The 18,027-nt window shown below is 34.1% G+C and overlaps 2 protein-coding genes across 2 annotated transcripts; both read right to left on the minus strand.

Annotated features, from left to right (window-relative positions):
• Positions 1–815: 815 nt before the first annotated feature.
• LOC130672877 (gamma-glutamylcyclotransferase-like) lies at positions 816–4,183 on the minus strand. The gene is made up of 4 exons (XM_057477643.1): positions 3,950–4,183; positions 1,817–2,112; positions 1,628–1,732; positions 816–973 (listed from the first exon to the last, which is right to left on the minus strand). The coding sequence occupies exons 1-4, from the start codon at positions 4,061–4,063 to the stop codon at positions 943–945; spliced, it is 546 nt and encodes a 181-aa protein (XP_057333626.1). The 5' UTR covers positions 4,064–4,183; the 3' UTR covers positions 816–942.
• A 1,847-nt stretch (positions 4,184–6,030) lies between these two features.
• Positions 6,031–8,512, minus strand: LOC130672875 (heat shock protein 68-like). The gene has a single exon (XM_057477641.1). It carries the CDS (start codon positions 8,328–8,330, stop codon positions 6,414–6,416), a length of 1,917 nt encoding a protein of 638 aa, XP_057333624.1. The 5' UTR covers positions 8,331–8,512; the 3' UTR covers positions 6,031–6,413.
• Positions 8,513–18,027: the final 9,515 nt, after the last annotated feature.

An 18,027-nucleotide genomic window follows, 5' to 3' on the forward strand; every position in this document is an offset into this window, starting at 1 on the left:
AAATCGATTTTTTTTTATAAAATATTAAGAAAAATTTTTTTTCTTTTAATTTCGTAGATTAATCCCTGCAATAATTTTCAATTACTTTGATGAGCGCATTAAACACATATCTAGAGGAAATTTATTGTTATTAAAAAAAAATTTTTTTTCTACAATCGATTACAATAATCGATTGTTAGCGATTCGATTGCGCAACTTTAAAGTTGGAGTTATTGAACAATCGATTGTCTTAAAATCCTAGAAACAAAAACAATTATTAAAAAAATAAAAATTTAAATATTTAAAACAAATTATGAAAAAACCATTGTCTATCAATAAATTTATTGTTAGCATTTCCAAAACTGATATTTTAAAAACACGAAATCGATTTTTTTACAATCGATTGTTTATTATACGATTTTGCAACTTTAAAGTTGGGTTTAAAAAATCGATTATTAAAAAAAAATTGTCAAAAAAATTTTTTTATGTTTATAACAAAATTATCTTCGATATTTACATGTTAATTGATTATTACTTTGATAACCTAATTGATTTATTCGAATTCGTCAAAAATTCGATTGTCATAATCGATTGTTATACACTCGATTGTGCAACTATACAGTTGTTTTTAGAAACAATCGCTTTTTTTGAGTTTGAAATAATTGATTATTCGAAAAATCGATTATTTGCAAACGATTAATCGGCTCTATCGATTATTTCAGTTCGATTATAATCGATTGTCAATAATCGATTATTTCATGCGATTGTTGCAACACTAGTGTGATCAACTGTTAGTGTAAGCGTCAATTGTAATTTGCAATTTATGATTAAGCAGAAACTACAAATACTATTTATCATTAACACTAATTTTTATAAAACTTAATCACAAAGTCAGAGCTGTCATTTACGTAAATAAAATTAATGGTCTAAAATTACTAATAATTTTTGGAATCGGAAGGACATCTAATGACCAGTTAAGTCACATGTCTCGAATCTAAAAATCGTAAAAATAGCTATCATTATTCTGTTTGGATAGAAGTCTAGGGCACGACAGGTACTAAGAATAATTTCTAATTCTCCAATTCATTTTTTTTTCAAATATTACATTAAAAGATAAAGATTCGGAAAATTTAAAATATCTCTCAACTTAATTAACTTACTCGATTAAAAGTTAACCTTTTTTTTTTGGCACAAAGAATCTTTAAAAAACAATTGATAGTTTCGAGTATTGAACGATTAGGAAAAATAATTTTTTTTCTTTCAATTATGATGTTATTCAAATAAAATTATTAATAGTATATTTTACACCTCGGGCAGTAAAGTACGAAATGTCTCAGATCTCATGTAATTGTTGGCCGAGGTGAAGCCGAGGTCAACAAACATGTGATCTGAGGCTTTCTTATTTATTGCCTAAGGTGTAAATACTATTTTTCTCCTCGACGGAGGCGGAAAGCGGAAACTTCGTTTCGCACAGCGAGAGAAAAGTTGACGCTTTTCGCCCGGAGGGAAGAAAAATACGTTTTCAACCGTAATTTGAATCTTGAACAAAATTTTTCATTTTTGCTTCATTTCCCGTTTTTTACTCTGTTAAGTATCCATCGTGCCCCACTCTACTTATATATATATATATATATATATATCTTATTACCCTTCAGGGTAGACATCAGTAATATTATTGTGTCTTATAGTTTTCATAAATTTTATATAATCCTGTGGTAAATGGTGATCTTGAGCGCCTTTTATCAAAACCTGCCTGATTAATGATAATGAACAGTAATTATATCTATCAAGTATTGATAGTAAAAAAAAAAAAAAAATTATAATGTAGTATAATCACATGTATAATGAAGAAGGCAATCGATCGTCTGGTAATTGATCGAGCTTAACAACTAGCTTAGGATCTTCAGCTGCTTTATAGCTACGGCATTGATAAACTTTACCGCTAAGACTTGTAACTTCAATCACAATCACTTTGTATAAGTCGACGTGTACGACTTCTCGATCCAAATCGGCTACTTTATTTTTAGGCATACTCCAGATCACACCCCAAACTTGAGAATCACGAGCTTCAACAATTGTTGCATCTGATCCATTCCAGGATTTTCCATATCCGTAGAAATCAAGCCTATGATTCTAATAAATACATTCAAAAAATAAATTTTATTCATGCATCTGGAGTAAAATTTAACTTAAATTTTTTTAATTCAATATCTCGGTTTTCTACAACTTAATTCATTATTAAAATTTGAAATTTTCCTAGCAGTCCTGCTTTTGGTCTCGTTAGCCTATTTCCAAAAATTAAAAAAAAGTTTGAATACTTTGGGCGTTTTCGGCCGAACTAACTCCTTAGTAAACTCAGTAAGATTTTCTATAGTAAAAGCATATTTCGCGTGCCAAATGCCAAAAGGGCGTATAAAAGTTATACGCCCTTTTGGCTTTGAAGAACCAAAAGGGCGTATAATTTTTTTGTTTTTGGTGCCAATCGTTTTGTAAACATGTTCTAAGCCTCAAAATAAAAAAAAAATTTTCAAAGCCAAAAGGGCGTATATCTTTAGATACAAAGATTCAAAGATCTAAAGATATACGCCCTTTTGGCGATAGTACGTCAAAAATTTTTTTTCTGCAGATCTTTACGTTTCGAGCGATTCTAAAAAGAATGACAAAAAAAATTTTTTTATACGCCCTTTTGGCATGGAACCCTATCTAACTGCTGTAATGCGGTAACTTATAAAATTTCATAGACTTAATAAGATTTTTTTTAATCATTATTAAATCAGTTTTTCCGAATAACGATACGTTATTTGGTCGTTTCTAAATTATTTCACAAAGTATTATGATTCACACACCCGCACAACACGGTACTCAATACGGTATTCACTCAGAAATAGTCTTTAGACATAATTTGCTAAAACTCAATTATACAAGTTATTACACTGTAAACAATCCGGAGTGAATTGGAAGTGAAATAAAATTCGAATTCACGCCGGATTCACTCCGCCACTCGGAGTTCCGGAGTTTTGAAAAAAATCACTCCGCATGCGGAGTGAATTGGGAGTTTTTTTTAGCGGAGTTATCTCGGAGTGACACGGATTTTATTTCACTCCCAATTCTCTCTGGTCCGGAGTTTTAATACTTAAATAAATTTATATTAATTTATATGAAACTGCTAAACAATATATGGGTGTTTGGGTGTGTGCGTGTGTGCAAATGTGTGCGTGAGTGCAAATGTGTGCGTGTGTGCAAATTTGTGCGTGTGTGCAAATGTGTGCGTGTGTGAAGATGTGTGCGTGTGTGCAAATGTGTGCGTATGTGCAAATTTGTGCGTGTGTGCATGTGTACAAATGTGTGCGTGTGCACAAATGTCGGCGTGTGTGCAAATGTGTGCTTGCGTGTGTGTGCGAGTGCCCGTGTGTGCCTAAATATGTATGTGTGTATGTGTGTGCATATCAGCTGATCAATAATGTAATACGCGAATTTGACTTCGATTTTATTGTGTGGAGTTATATTTTATTGATAATATTTTCAAAACTCCACTCCGGAGTGAATTCCACTCCGGAGGGATTAAATTAATAAAAAATTATCTACTCCACGAAAACTCCCCTGCGGAGTGAATTTCACTCCGAGGGGAGTGATTAATTAAAAATTCATTTACTCCGCATTCACTCCGCGAATTTTTTACAGTATAAGTATAGTTACAATTATTAAGTATAAAATTGTGTATAATTATATTAAAATGAAATAAAGATTTTTTGATCGAATGTATATATATGTATGATTAGACATAAATACTTATATTAAGTAAAATATTGTTATGTAAGACCATTTTTAAATTTATGTAATTATATATAATTAAATATAAAAAGTGTAAAATAGTCAGATATAATCATATATAATTATATATGATCATATTTAATTATATATAACATTTTTTCGTGGGTATATAAATAAAGAGTAATATAATTTTCTGTACCTCTAAACGTCCAATGTCTACTACCTCAGCACCAGGTACATTAAGTTTAAACCTACAATCGAGCATATTCGATCCATAAGCAAAGTAATATATCGCTAGTATATTAGTATTCATATTTAAAATTATTTCAAATTATTAGCGCTTTAAATATTTAATACTGTACTGTTTGTAAAACTTTACTATCTACTATGACCAATTTTATAGCTTAACTCATATGTATGAAAAAACAATAATATTAACAACAACATAATTGCAGTCTTTTGTGATATCATGTAAGTTCATTATCACGTGAGCAATTATCGACAAATTGGAGGGGAAACCGAAACACGATGAGATTTTTATCAAGCATGTAAACTATTGATGTAGCAATTAAATAATGAACATTCTGTTATTTATTTATTTTAAAAACATTTCTTGTAATTTTACAATCATTTTTATAAAAGAAACTTGTACCCGGGTCGAAAAATTTGATCTGATTTTAGTCTAATTGGACTATTTGATCTGTTTTTGATCTTTAATGAAAATTTTAAGCTGTTTTCGACCTACTGTTTTAAAAAACAATTACGTTACGAGCAGACTAAATTAGATTAATTCGTGAACTTTAAAAAATTTTAGTTCTGAAAATTTACAAGGACAAAACTAGATTAAATCATGGACTTATAAAATTTTTATTTATGAAAAAATATTAAGCTGCAGAATTGATTATGTTTTATTTACTATTTATTTAGTATCTTTTGTTTAAAAATGTCGGCAGTTAATGAAAATTTGACAGCTTAATTTTTAGTTGTCTTCATTGAATATTTATATCATTGAATAAAAGTGATAAAGCAACTCTTAAAATGTCAAGAATTTTCTCTTATTTACTGGATAAAATTGAAAATATTTTGGCATAAGAAAACATCAAAATTCTTGTGCTACAGAGAAAAATGTTGAAAAAATTACTATGCTCTTATAAAAAATTATTATGCTGCATCAAAATTATTATAACGTATTGTAGTAATTGATATTGAAGCTCATCGATAAGTTTCTTGCGCGTAATAAGTAATGTGATACAGTATAATTATTTTTTGTAAGAGCACGATAATTTTTTGGATGCTTTACTCCCTGTTTCAAGTTTAGTCGACAGCTTTGTAAAAATTGGTAGGTTTCGAGCCAACATTTTCTCTCTGTGACATCTTATTATGGAAGCGCATTAGCATGTTTTAAATACCAAGAAAATTTAAATAAATTAATCAATCTAGATTATTATTATTTATATTTATAAAAAGTCCTGTATTTGTCCTTAAAAACAATTGAACACAGACTAAATATTATAGAAAATAAAGTCTGTTTTTGTCCTTAAAAACAATTGAACACAGACCAATAATTATAATAAAAAAGTCTGTTTTTAGTCTAAACGCGATTTAAAACAGACTAAATGTCATACGAAAATAAGTCTGATATTAGTCTGGATAAGGAATAGTACGGGCAAAAACAGATTAAATTCTTATATAAAATAAATGCGATTTATAAACTTGAATTAAAGGAAAAATATTTGAATTTATCATTTATTTTAAAACAGATCTAATTTTTTGACCCGGGATATTTGAATTCATCATTTGTTTTAAAACAGATCTAATTTTTTGACCCGGGATGTATGTCTCATATATGCAGATTGGCCCGGTTATATCCGGATATATATTTTTGTCGTATGGGCCGATAAATCAAAATTACTAAAATATATGAATTATAAAAAAACTCTACACAGTTAAATCGTAGTAAAAAGTTGCGAAGTAAATTACCTATATGTGAGGTTTTGTCATTCATATTTACTTTTATATTGAATACGGAAATAATTACAAGCTCATATTTGTTAATTTTTCATAATAATTAATTGTAAGAAAATTAAATCTACTTATTTATAATGCAAGTAAGTTTTTAATTACCAAATAATAAAAAGCAACTTTCCAATAAATTTAAATCTAATTATTAAATTTATTTAAATTAAGTGGAACGAGGAATCTGGAAAACATTTCAAATAAATCTACACAATTATTATAAAATAAAATAAATTTATTTATTATTCTTTTTTGTTACATAAATTATGTTTCGATTTTATTATTTGCAACGTACGTTATTGTTAAAAAAAAAAACTAGAATTTATTAATACAAACAATTACAATTAAATTAAAGTTAGGGTGAATATGATAACGAGTGAACTTTTATTATTAATTGATGATAACTGACAAACTTTTACTCATGGATAAACTCATTTACCTACCGCTCAACTAAAAATTAGTTGCAGAGAACTGCAATTAATTTTCAACTGACCAGCAGTTTTACAAATTTATCTATGAATAACAGTACCGATTCACTTGATGTCATATTCATCCTAGTACCAGTCTTGGGAGTTTCAATATTTTCTGTTATTATGTACATTTCGTTTGTTTGTTTTGGCTTTGTTCTTTGGTAAACGTAAAGATGTTTAGTCAACTTCTTCAACAGTTGGTCCAGAGCTGCTGTCCGGGCGATACTGGGCTCCGCAATCCTGGGCACCCGCAGGGTTACCACCTTGATGGAGTTTGGTCATGACAGGTGAGCACTGCTTCTGAAGCTCATCCAGTTTATGCTTGTATTCATCCTGCTCGGCCAAGGTGTTGTTGTCTAGCCAATGGATGGTTTCTTCGCATAATTTAGTGACTTGGTCTTTTTCGGACTGACTCAAACGGGATCCGCTGTCCTGGATTGCTTGTTTAACCGAGAATACGTAGGTCTCAAGTTGGTTACGTGCTACGACTTTGTCCCGCTGCTGTTGGTCTTGGTCGCGGTAACGTTCAGCTTCAGCAAGCATGCGGTCGATTTCCTCCCGAGATAGACGTCCTTTGTCGTTGGTAATTCGGACATCACTGCTACGACCACTTGCAGTGTCTTTGGCTGTCACATGCAGGATTCCGTTGGCGTCCAAGTCGAAGGTGACATCGATCTTCGGTACACCTCGTGGAGCAGGTGCTATTCCACTGAGCTCGAATTTACCAAGCAAGTTGTTGTCCTTGGTCATTGCTCGCTCGCCTTCGTAGACCTGGATGGTCACGGCGGGTTGGTTATCGGCATAAGTTGTGAAAGTCTGGGTCTGTTTGCAGGGTATACGAGCATTGCGCTCGATGATGTTGGTCATCATACCACCTGCAGTCTCAATACCCAGAGATAACGGAGCGACGTCCACAAGAAGAACATCCTGGAGAGTTGAGTTCTTGCCACCCTCGCCGGTTAAGATAGCTGCTTGCACTGCTGCGCCGTAAGCCACAGCCTCGTCGGGGTTGATGGATAGATTGAGTTGTTTTCCACAGAAGAAATTCTGGAGCATCGATTGGATTTTTGGGATGCGAGTGGAACCACCAACGAGAACAACGTCATCAATAGATCTTTTGTCTAACTTGGCGTCTGCTAGTGCTTTTTCCACAGGTTCCAACGTGGATCTGAAGAGATCAGCGCAGAGTTCTTCGAAACGTGCCCTTGAGACTTTGGTGTAGTAATCAATACCATCGAATAGAGCATCAATTTCGATGGTTGCTTCGGTACTAGATGATAGTGTACGCTTGGCACGTTCTGCAGCTGTTCTCAATCTTCTTAACGCTCGTGGATTGGTTTTAAGGTCCTTCTTGTATTTCCTTTCGAACTCTTTGCACAAATGGTCCACCAACCGTGAATCGAAGTCTTCTCCTCCAAGATGTGTATCACCGGCGGTTGATTTGACCTCAAATAGTGAGCCCTCATCGATCGACAGGATGGAAACGTCGAACGTACCACCACCGAGGTCAAAGATAAGCACATTTTTCTCACCTTTCAGGTTCTTGTCGAGACCATAAGCTAGAGCAGCGGCTGTTGGCTCGTTGATGATCCTAAGGACATTCAGCCCAGCAATGGCACCCGCGTCTTTGGTGGCTTGCCGTTGTGAATCGTTGAAATATGCTGGTACTGTGATGACCGCGTCCTTAACTTTCTGTCCGAGGTAAGCCTCAGCAATCTCTTTCATCTTCGTGAGGACCATCGAACTTATCTCTTCTGGATTGAATTTCTTTACTTCGCCGCGGAACTCGACTTGGATTTTAGGCTTTCCTCCTTCGTTGATTACCTTGAAAGGCCAGTGCTTTATGTCACTTTGAACTTTTTGGTCGTCGAATTTTCTGCCGATGAGTCGCTTGGCGTCGAACACTGTGTTCGATGGGTTCATCGCAACCTGGTTTTTAGCTGCGTCTCCAATGAGTCGCTCGGTGTCCGTAAAAGCAACATAACTAGGTGTTGTTCTGTTGCCTTGATCGTTGGCGATGATTTCAACTTTTCCTTGTTGCCATACTCCAACACAAGAGTATGTGGTTCCAAGATCAATACCAATGGCAGGCATTGTATTTTATTTAACTTAACTCCTCACTTAACTTCTTACTAGTTCGCTTTGTATTTCTGTACTGGTGCCGGTCTCAGTCTGCGCGCCTGCTTTTATATCGTCGTCCGTGATCGCTGGAGTGGGCGAGACCACTCTCGATACTTCGGGCACTTTCGCAGTTATTTCGCATGCTCGAAAATAATTTTTTTATCAATTTTAATTCCAGTTTTTATTTAATCGCTATAAATAATTAATAATAATATCATCTATGAAAATAAATATATTATCAGTCAATAAATTTGATTCGGTTTTTTTGAAGTCTTTAGAATGATGTAGAATGTTCAAGAAACAAGTTGATAAATTTATCATTTAGTTTCAATTTATTTATCATTAAATAAATTTATATTTTCACATTAATCATTTATCAAATTATTAGATAAATACAGTGAAAAAATATATGTTTTTATATTTTTTAAATAAATTATCAAAGTCGTATCAGCTTTTATTGATCGAGGCGTTCGTTGCCGAAACTTCGCGTGTGTTCTATATTTACAATAAAATATTTCATTCAGTTGTAAATGCATACGAGCAACGGTTACGTCACATTTTATTTATAATACACAAATACTGTTGTCTTTTATTTTTTAAATTTTTATTTTTTAAATTCTTGGTCGTTAATAAAAATCTTATTCTATTAAAAAATTCAGCTTTGTTTTAAAAACGTAAGGGGGAAAAAATAATAATAATTTTTTATTTACATTTTTTCATGTTATTTTTTATTAAAATATTATTAAAAAGTTTTAGAATTGCATAGACTGTTCCGGAAAATTCTTATCACCGTCGCATTCTCGAAGCCCGCAATCAATAGCACCCTGGTCTCGAAAAATCTAGATTGTCTACATTATCTTCAATGTTGCGTAAAAGAGCTCTCCTGATAATAAGACGTTCTAGTCAACAAGTTGATGTCAATTAGTTGTTTGTACCTGTTGACTTCAAGTTGTTGCCAACTTTCCCTCAACAAATTAAATGCCAACTGTTGCCATCAATTTTCTCAGAAAGTTGGTGTCAACTTATAGAAATGTCAACTTTTGCGTTCAACTTGCTTACAAATTACAGTAGTAGGTTTTCATTTTCTGTCAGCGTACACGGAAAAAAAATTCTACCAAAATTTACGATGTTAACTTCGTAATCTCGGACTAGACTTTTATTAACGTCAATTTTTAAATGTTTTATTTCAAAATTTATTATGTGGGTTATATTTTTTACTATTTAACATCGTAATTTTAACAAAGACTTTTAGGATTAAAAATTACTGCAATAATTACAATTTAACATCGTAAAAAAAAATAAATAAAAATTACACTTTAAAAACTATATTTATTCGTACATTTAATATTTCTATTTACTTTTTAACAAAATAAATATTACAGTGCTGCCTCTGTTATAATACGATGGAAGCTATAAAAAGTACGATGTTACATCGTACTTTTTAAATAGTAACTGGGTCCTCCGCAAGTCGTTTATATGGATCTTAAAAATAACTTATAGTGTAGGCCCTTCAGTGGCCGAGTGGTCCAAGGCGTCGGACACTTCGCACTCGAAAGGACTCGAGTTCGAATCCAACTGCCGAACGATTATTAATTTAATCTTTTATTTAAAATTTCTCTTCAAATTTTACGATGTTACATCGTAATTTATATTAAAGAGCTTAAGACTTCGTATTGTTTGTCTGAAGTATTATTTCTTAAATGAAATTTCCAACCCTACATCGTAAAAATTACGATGTGAAAAGTCTAGTCCACCAATACAATAATTAATAGGACAAATTACGATGTTAGCATTGTAAATTTAACTAGAATATTTTTTCCGTGTAGCTATCGGGGTTTATGAAAAGATAACTCTAGTCAATAATTTGAATAAACGACAGATGGTAACAGTATAAATGTTTTCGTCCATACGTAAAACTGCAGTTTCTCTGCAACTAAGTTACGGATAAAAAGTTTCGGTCAATGTGCCGTCAAGCTGAGGATAACATTTGACGATCCAATTATTGACTACAATAAGTTGACTTCAACTTTTCCAGAACGTCGGCGATAAACGGAAGCCACAACATAATGAAAACTTGACAGAGAACGTTTCCATCGAATTCTTAGCAACCTTTTGCGCACTTAACTATTGCATTCAACTTGGCGACACATTGACATCAATTGTTGCGTGTGTCAATGAGTTACCGGAATATTGACGTCAAGTTTCAGCTGCAAGTTTACGTTAGTCGAGAATGAAAGGACTATCTGCCCTGATAACAAGACTTTCTAGTTAGAAAATTGGTGTACATTAGTTGCAACCAACTTGACGACAACTTTCAGCTTATGTAACTGTTGACTACAAGTTATTGTTACCAACTTCCCAGAAAGTTGGCTACAATCTACTGTCGCAATCAGTCACCACCTTTCTGAGAAAATTGAAGGCAACTTTCCATCAATTCATGGGATGCCAACTTTTGCCAGCAACTATTTCAGAAAGTTGGCGATCAACTGCAGTGAATGTGGTATGCCGATTTTTGCGGCCAATTTGGCAACAAGCTGCGACAGAAAGTTGTCGCTTGCTATAATAACTGCCAGCTTGGCTATTCGGGTGGGTAAGTTAGTAGACAAGATTGATAAGTACGCGATTTTTTTTATCATTCGACAAAAACTATATCCGGGTATGAAAATTAAGTTTCCTGAAAAGTTCTAAACAAATTACATGGCGCGAGCTCATCGTTCTAATATATTTGAAAAAAGTTATAGTTCAGAAATCTAAACCACGAAATCTATAACAAACCCATGATTAAACTTAAAAGAAATATTAATGTGTTCAGAAATGTTTAATTAGTTGATGGCTGAAAAAAATTAAGGATGGGTGGACATGGGTGGAGATGCCACTATGTAATCTTATGAAGAGTAGCCCGTAACTCTTGCCCTGTTGGGAATAACCCAACACAATATAAATGTTTTTTGTTCCTTATGGTGTCCTGTAAAACTATGGCACTTTGAAAAATGATTCCCATTTATGCCCGTGTATAAGAACGAATTTCGAAAATTTATTTCTCGAAAACGGTGTAGTGAATCAATTTGAAATTTTAACTGTGATTCTTTTTTATATAACTCTTTTGATTAAAAAAATTTCAGAATTTTGGTATTATTTCGAAAATTGGTATCAGACCACCTTAACTATTGATACATTTGAAGTTGCGCTAACGATATGAAGATACTTGAAATCCAAATAAATATGCAGCCAAAATATTCAAACCCACAAAAAATATCTATCATTTAAAGTAAACTAATATTTTAATAAAATGTATATTGAGCGTCATCAAATCTCTGTAATTATTTTTTTAATGTACAGCAAGTAAGTTTTTTCGTTGACACAAAATCGATAAAGAGAGGCCATTAAATTAAGGAAAGAAGTAGTCAGACACATCAGATTCAACGAAAATAAAATCTGGGTGCTCTACTTTCATTGATTTATATTTATTTAATACAGATCAAATCTTTGCTTACAATGAATTATAAATAATATGGACGTGCGGAATAATTTTTGCGATACTGTAATCAGTTGCTAAATCAGACGTGTTTGAACTCCTTTTACTAACATAACACCACAGCGATAAGCGAAAACAGTTTAGTATATCTTAAGAATTCAAAAAATGAAAAATCCTATCAAAATATGTATCTTCTTCATTTTGATAAATAAGATATTCGGATTATTAAATTTAGCTGCCAATCATGGGAGTTTTCCTAGTTTTAAGGAAATAATGGTAAATACAAATAATCATATGTATTACACGAAGAGAAACTTGTGGTGTAAATGTTCCTAGTACGTGGAAAAACATAATCGGTAGCAGCTACCGATTTGCGATCGGTAGCCACTACCAATTATTTTTTGGTGGCCACTTCATACACTGTAAAAAATCCGGAGTGAATTGGGAGTGAAGTAAAATCCAAATTCACTCCGGATACACTCCGCCACTCAGAGTTCCGGAGTTAAAAAAAAAAATCACTCCGCATCCGGAGTGAATTGGGAGTTTTTTTAGCGGAGTGATCTCGGAGTGACGCGGATTTTATTTCACTCCCAATTCACTCCGGTTCGGAATTTTAATACTTAAATAAATTTATATTAAACTGCTAAACAATGTGTGTGTGTGAGTGTGTGTGTGTGTGTGTGTGTGTGTGTGTGTGTGTGTGTGTGTGTGTGTGTGTGTGTGTGTGTGTGTGTGTGTGTGTGTGTGTGTGTGTGTGCGAGTGTGTGTTTGCATGCATGTGTGTTTGGGTGTGTGCAGATGTTTGCGTGCGTGTGTGCAAATTTGTGCATGTGTGCACATGTGTGCGTGTGTGAAAATGTGTGCGTGTGTGCAAATGTGTGCATGTGTGAAAATTTGTGCGTGTGTGCAAATTTTTGCGTGTATGCAAATGTGTGCGTGTGTGCAAATGTGTGCGTGTGTGCAAATTTGTGCATGTGTGCGTGTGTGAAAATGTGTGCGTGTGTGCAAATGTGTGCATGTGTGCAAATTTGTGCGTGTGTGCAAATGTGTACGTGCGTGCAAATGTGTGCGTGCGTGTGTGTGCGAGTGCGCTTGTGTGCCTAAATATGTATGTGTGTATGTGTGTGCATATCAGCTGATCAATAATGTAATATGCGAGTTTTTACTTCGATTTTATTATGTGGAGTTATATTTTATTAATAATATTTTCAAAACTCCGCTCCGGAGTGAATTTCACTCCGGAGGGATTAAATTAATAAAAAATTATCTTCTCCGCGAAAACTCCCCTGCGGAGTGAATTTCCTCCGAGGGGAGTGAATAATTAAAAATTCATTCACTCCGCATTCACTCCGCATTCACTCCGGATTTAATCCGCATTCACTCCGCGAATTTTTTACAGTGTAGGCACTATTCCCCTATCACATAGAAATGAAAACCATATAGATAAGAATAGTTACCGTACTTTGTTTGGGTGTCATTTCTATAATCGATACTTCAAAAAACCTGTTACCATACGATATGAGCACCACTTCCATGATATATTGTAATTGTTACCATAAATTTCTCTCCATGTTTAGTTATTTCATGTTTCTCCATAATAAAATTGAAAAAGTTTTCGTGGTTATAATAAAATTTGATTTTGTTTTCAGCTGGATATATTAACAAACTGCTATGCAGATGCTAAGAATGTAGTATTTCATGGTGAATTCAGTGAAAGTATAGTTCGATCCTTGAATGAGTTGCAACAGTTCAACATAATATTATCGAATGATACGAAGATTCCCAATAAATTGGTAACGAATAAAAAAATAGATTTAATTATTATGGCTTTCGATTCGCTTGAACAATTTCCGAATACCGAAGTTATTTTGGATTATTCATCTTTTAAAACTCCTATTATTGTCTATTTCATTGAAATTTATCACAGCTGCCAAGTGAATTTGGCATTTACTTTTATTTCCACTTGGTTTGCTAACTTTGAATCAAAATATTTCATCTGCATCAAACAAAATGATTATAGAATATTTACTTTCAACTTGTACAAACATCTCGCACCTCCACAATGGCAGCCAATTTCATTACAACCAGTCTCATACAATTTTTATGACAATTTCTTCTATAAATGTATGTCTCGTTGGACAGTATACCACCGTAAATATGTTAAAGGTAAATAATATCAAATTATGGAGAAAAACTTATGATAATCGTTCCTAGTACGCCACAAAATTCAACCCATAACATTATGGTAATAATTACCATGACTATATGGAAACAACTTCTTGACCTTGCTAATAGTTCTTGTATGATATAGTGATTGAATTATGGTAATCAATACCATACTCATGGGAACAGTTCCCATAATCACATAAGAGTAGATCAGATATTCACATGGTAAAACGGTTATCAGGTGCGTATGGAAATGATCCCTATATGTCGCGTGCCAAATGCCAAAAGGGCGTATTACAGCAGTTTGATAGGGTTCCATGCCAAAAGGGCGTATAAAAAATTTTTTTTGCCATTCTTTTTAGAATCGCTCGAAACGTAAAGTTCTGCAGAAAAAAAATTTTACTAACCCCAAAAGGGCGTATCTAAAGATATACGCCCTTTTGGCTTTGGAAATTTTTTTTTTATTTTTAGGCTTAGAACATGTTTACAAAACGATTGGCACCAAAAACAAAAAAATTATACGCCCTTTTGGTTCTTCAAAGCCAAAAGGGCGTATAACTTTTATACGCCCTTTTGGCATTTGGCACGCGATATCATGACAACCGTTACCATGATATAATGATATTCATCCCGCACTATTATGGTAAACGTTATCATATCCCGTTACTGAAGCCATAAGGGCGTATCCCGAAAAAATACCCTTGAAAAGGCATAAGGGCGTATAAAAAAATTTTTTCCGGGAATCGATGTAGTTATGCCTGAAACGGGCAGAAATGCAAAAAAAAAATTTGGTACGCCCTTATGGCATCCAGGGTACCTACCGGGAGCCATAAGGGCGTTCAAAAATTTTTTTTTGCATTTCTGCCTATTTCAGACATAACTACGTCGATTCCCGAAAAAAATTTTTTGGTACGTCTTTATGGCACCCGGGTGCCATAAGGGCATATAATAGGCTGATACGCCCTTATGGCATCAGTAACGTGATATATTATAGTAATAATTCCCATAATATGTAGGAATCATTTATGATAATTAAAGCCAATAATTTGATCTTTTGAAAGAGAGAGATCAAAGATGGGAGGAGCTAAATTTCTGATTGGTTGAATTTTTATAGATTTGTATTTGCTTATTTGAATGGAGTGAAACGAGCGATAAAACAAGATAAGTTTAATCGAAGCAAAACGTAGGGGAGGAAGGGGCAAAAGGGGGTACTTAAGAAAATACCAAGTTTTCGAGGACTCAAATACGCTAAATCTTTTTTTTTTTAATGATATTCAAAGTAAATAGAAGAAATTTTCAGTTATCGTCGAAAAAAAAAAATTTTCATTTCTGCGGGCAAAATGGGGTACCCCTTAAAAAAGGTAAAAAAAAAAATTCCGGATTTTAAACGAATTCGATTAAGTTGGATTTTTTTTTTAAGTAATTTACATTAAGAAAAATTATATTTTACACGTTTATTGGATACAAAAGAAGAAAAAAAATTTTTAATAGTTTTTGTAGCGTCATATACATTTGTAGCGTCATATACGTCTATAAAATTTTTATGGCACAATGTTCAAGTCACGGTCTTTAAAGTTCAAGTATCAATTTTCCCTGCATGGACAATAAATTTTAATATTTATTGTTCAATTTGGTACCTGCGCTCTAATGAGATGGCTAGATTGAAAAGAGAGGGGTTAAAGTTAAGAATTGGCCAATGAGACTTCTTGATTGAGGCGGGAGAAGCTAGATTTTGCAACTGCAATGCTTTTCAGTCCATGTTCAGTGAGCCTTAGAGTCATCGCAGTCTTTCTCCATGGTCCGCGCAATGTTGAGCACCTACTTTTGGACGAGGAGATCAGGGGCCGTTCACTCTGACCTCCCACCATGCCCAATTTGGTCGTTCCGTTGACTCAAAGAAACAACGTGACAAAATAAAAAGTTTTGACATACGAGTTCCGTTAATGTGGCAGCAGTGCAACTAATAATAATAATAGTAATAAATGAGAACTGTGGTGGGAATATTTCTCCCGCCATTCTTCTATCCATCTTTATTGCGATCACATGTGAAAATTTGGTTATCTCGAATTATTTTCTGCTATTATTATTGGAGAGATGTGGTACAGTTATTTTTAACTGATCCTGATTGTCACTTGAAGGATGAACACATTTATCTGACGAACACTTCAAAAATGACAGTCAGCTTGGCAGCACAAGTACTTAGTCACACAACCGCTGAAAAATTAAAAGCAATGGGAACTTCAGATCCGGTGGAATATCCTACTGCATATAACACTGGCATTGTTATGGAAGAAATGGACAAGCTTTTTGATTCACTTAATGGTAGTAAGATTAGTGGTGAGGATAAAAAAAAAATACGTCTCGAGCATTAGTGACTTCAACACCATATCATTTAAATTATTGGGCAGAAATCAGAAAAGATTTGGCGGGGCTACACTTTGTTCGATTAGATGGTGAAAAAGAAACAGTGACCACTCCAACCCCCAAAGCATTACTAAATAACTTCAAAGCAGCCCAGAGTTTGTGTCATTTTCTGGTAAATGAAGCTGGATTAGAGAAGATAAACATGAGACTGATAACTCAAGATGCTCTGGAGAATTTGTTTGGCCAAATTAAAAACTTACAAGGTCGCGATCACAAGTTGACTGCAATGCACTTTACTAGTGCCTTTAAAACAACTTTGGTCACAATATTTTCCAAGTTTAAAGTTGAAGGAGCAAATTGTGAAGTAGAAGATCGTCAAGCAATAATCCAACTGGAAGATTTATTAATGGAAGTAGAGAAAACTATCAATGAAGAGGAAACTACCGATTTCAATTCTATTACTGCTACAACTGCCGCTCCAACTCTTGAAGAAGTAGATGCACCACGTATTCAAATTGCAGACGCTGACAATAATTTCGAATTTTTCATGGATTTATTAGGAGTGGATATTGATGGTGGAGATGGTTCAGCGATGGATGGCGATCTCCGAGAAGCGACACTGAATACCATTTCGAAATCCTTGGCCAACACTCGTTGTATTCATTGCAAAAGTTGTATATTCAAAGATTACTCATCAATATTAACTGATTCGTTGAAAGAAGCCCTCCAAACAGCAGTTAAACTTTTCAATGAAAATTATAAAAATAAATTACATGAGAGAAATATCGTCAGCCAAATTACCGCTTTTTTAAATAATTTATTTTCGACTTCATGGAGTTCTTGTGTTACGCATGTATCCATTGTCAACAAAGAAATTGTTAAAAAATTAGTAACTTCGTTAATACAACAAGAGTGCAGTAAATTAAACCGGGAACAACAATTAAAAGAACAACGATCAGCAAATGCAGCCAAAATATCTGAATTGAGTGGAAATGAAAAATAGTATTTATAGTAAATTTTACTTTTTCAATTTGTGACTTTATTTTTTTTTCACTGTCTTTAGAATTATGTAACGGATTTCCATTGAGTATTAATTAGAAATATTAAATGTTTTGATCATCTTCTTTTATTAACAACTTAACTAAATAAGGGTTCACGTTTGGCCAATCAATACTTGTAAATGTTTCTGGAAGGCTTACCTGCACGCATCTCGTGTGTGAAAGCCGCATGAAAGGACTTCGATGGTTAACCACTTGCAGATCGCGAAGCCAGTCATGGACCACGCTCGACATGGGTGGTTCCACGCCACGGCGTAACGTGATCACAAGTGGTTGTGGTGTTTGTTATGTTTGTGGTTATGGTGGTTGTGGTTGCGCAGGGGCAGGCAGCTGAAGCAGTGGTGTTTGTTACTGGAGGTGGCGTTTGTGGCTGTTGTGGTGGGGGTAAACAGGGCTGATCACGCGGTGGTGTTGCTAGGCGAGGGGGTGAAATAATCCGTATCACAGGAGGGGGTGCTGCCACCCGCAGATCGGGCGCAACCGCCTGAGTTTATCGAATCTGTGCATTTTCGGCTTCTAACTCTTGGATACGGCGGCGCTGATTATTCACCGTCTGCTCGAGCTGGTCTCTGGCCCTCTTCCAAGGGGTTTGAAGGCCAGGCAATGG

This window comes from Microplitis mediator, chromosome 8, assembly GCF_029852145.1.
Source record: "Microplitis mediator isolate UGA2020A chromosome 8, iyMicMedi2.1, whole genome shotgun sequence".
Lineage (NCBI taxonomy): Eukaryota > Metazoa > Arthropoda > Insecta > Hymenoptera > Braconidae > Microplitis > Microplitis mediator.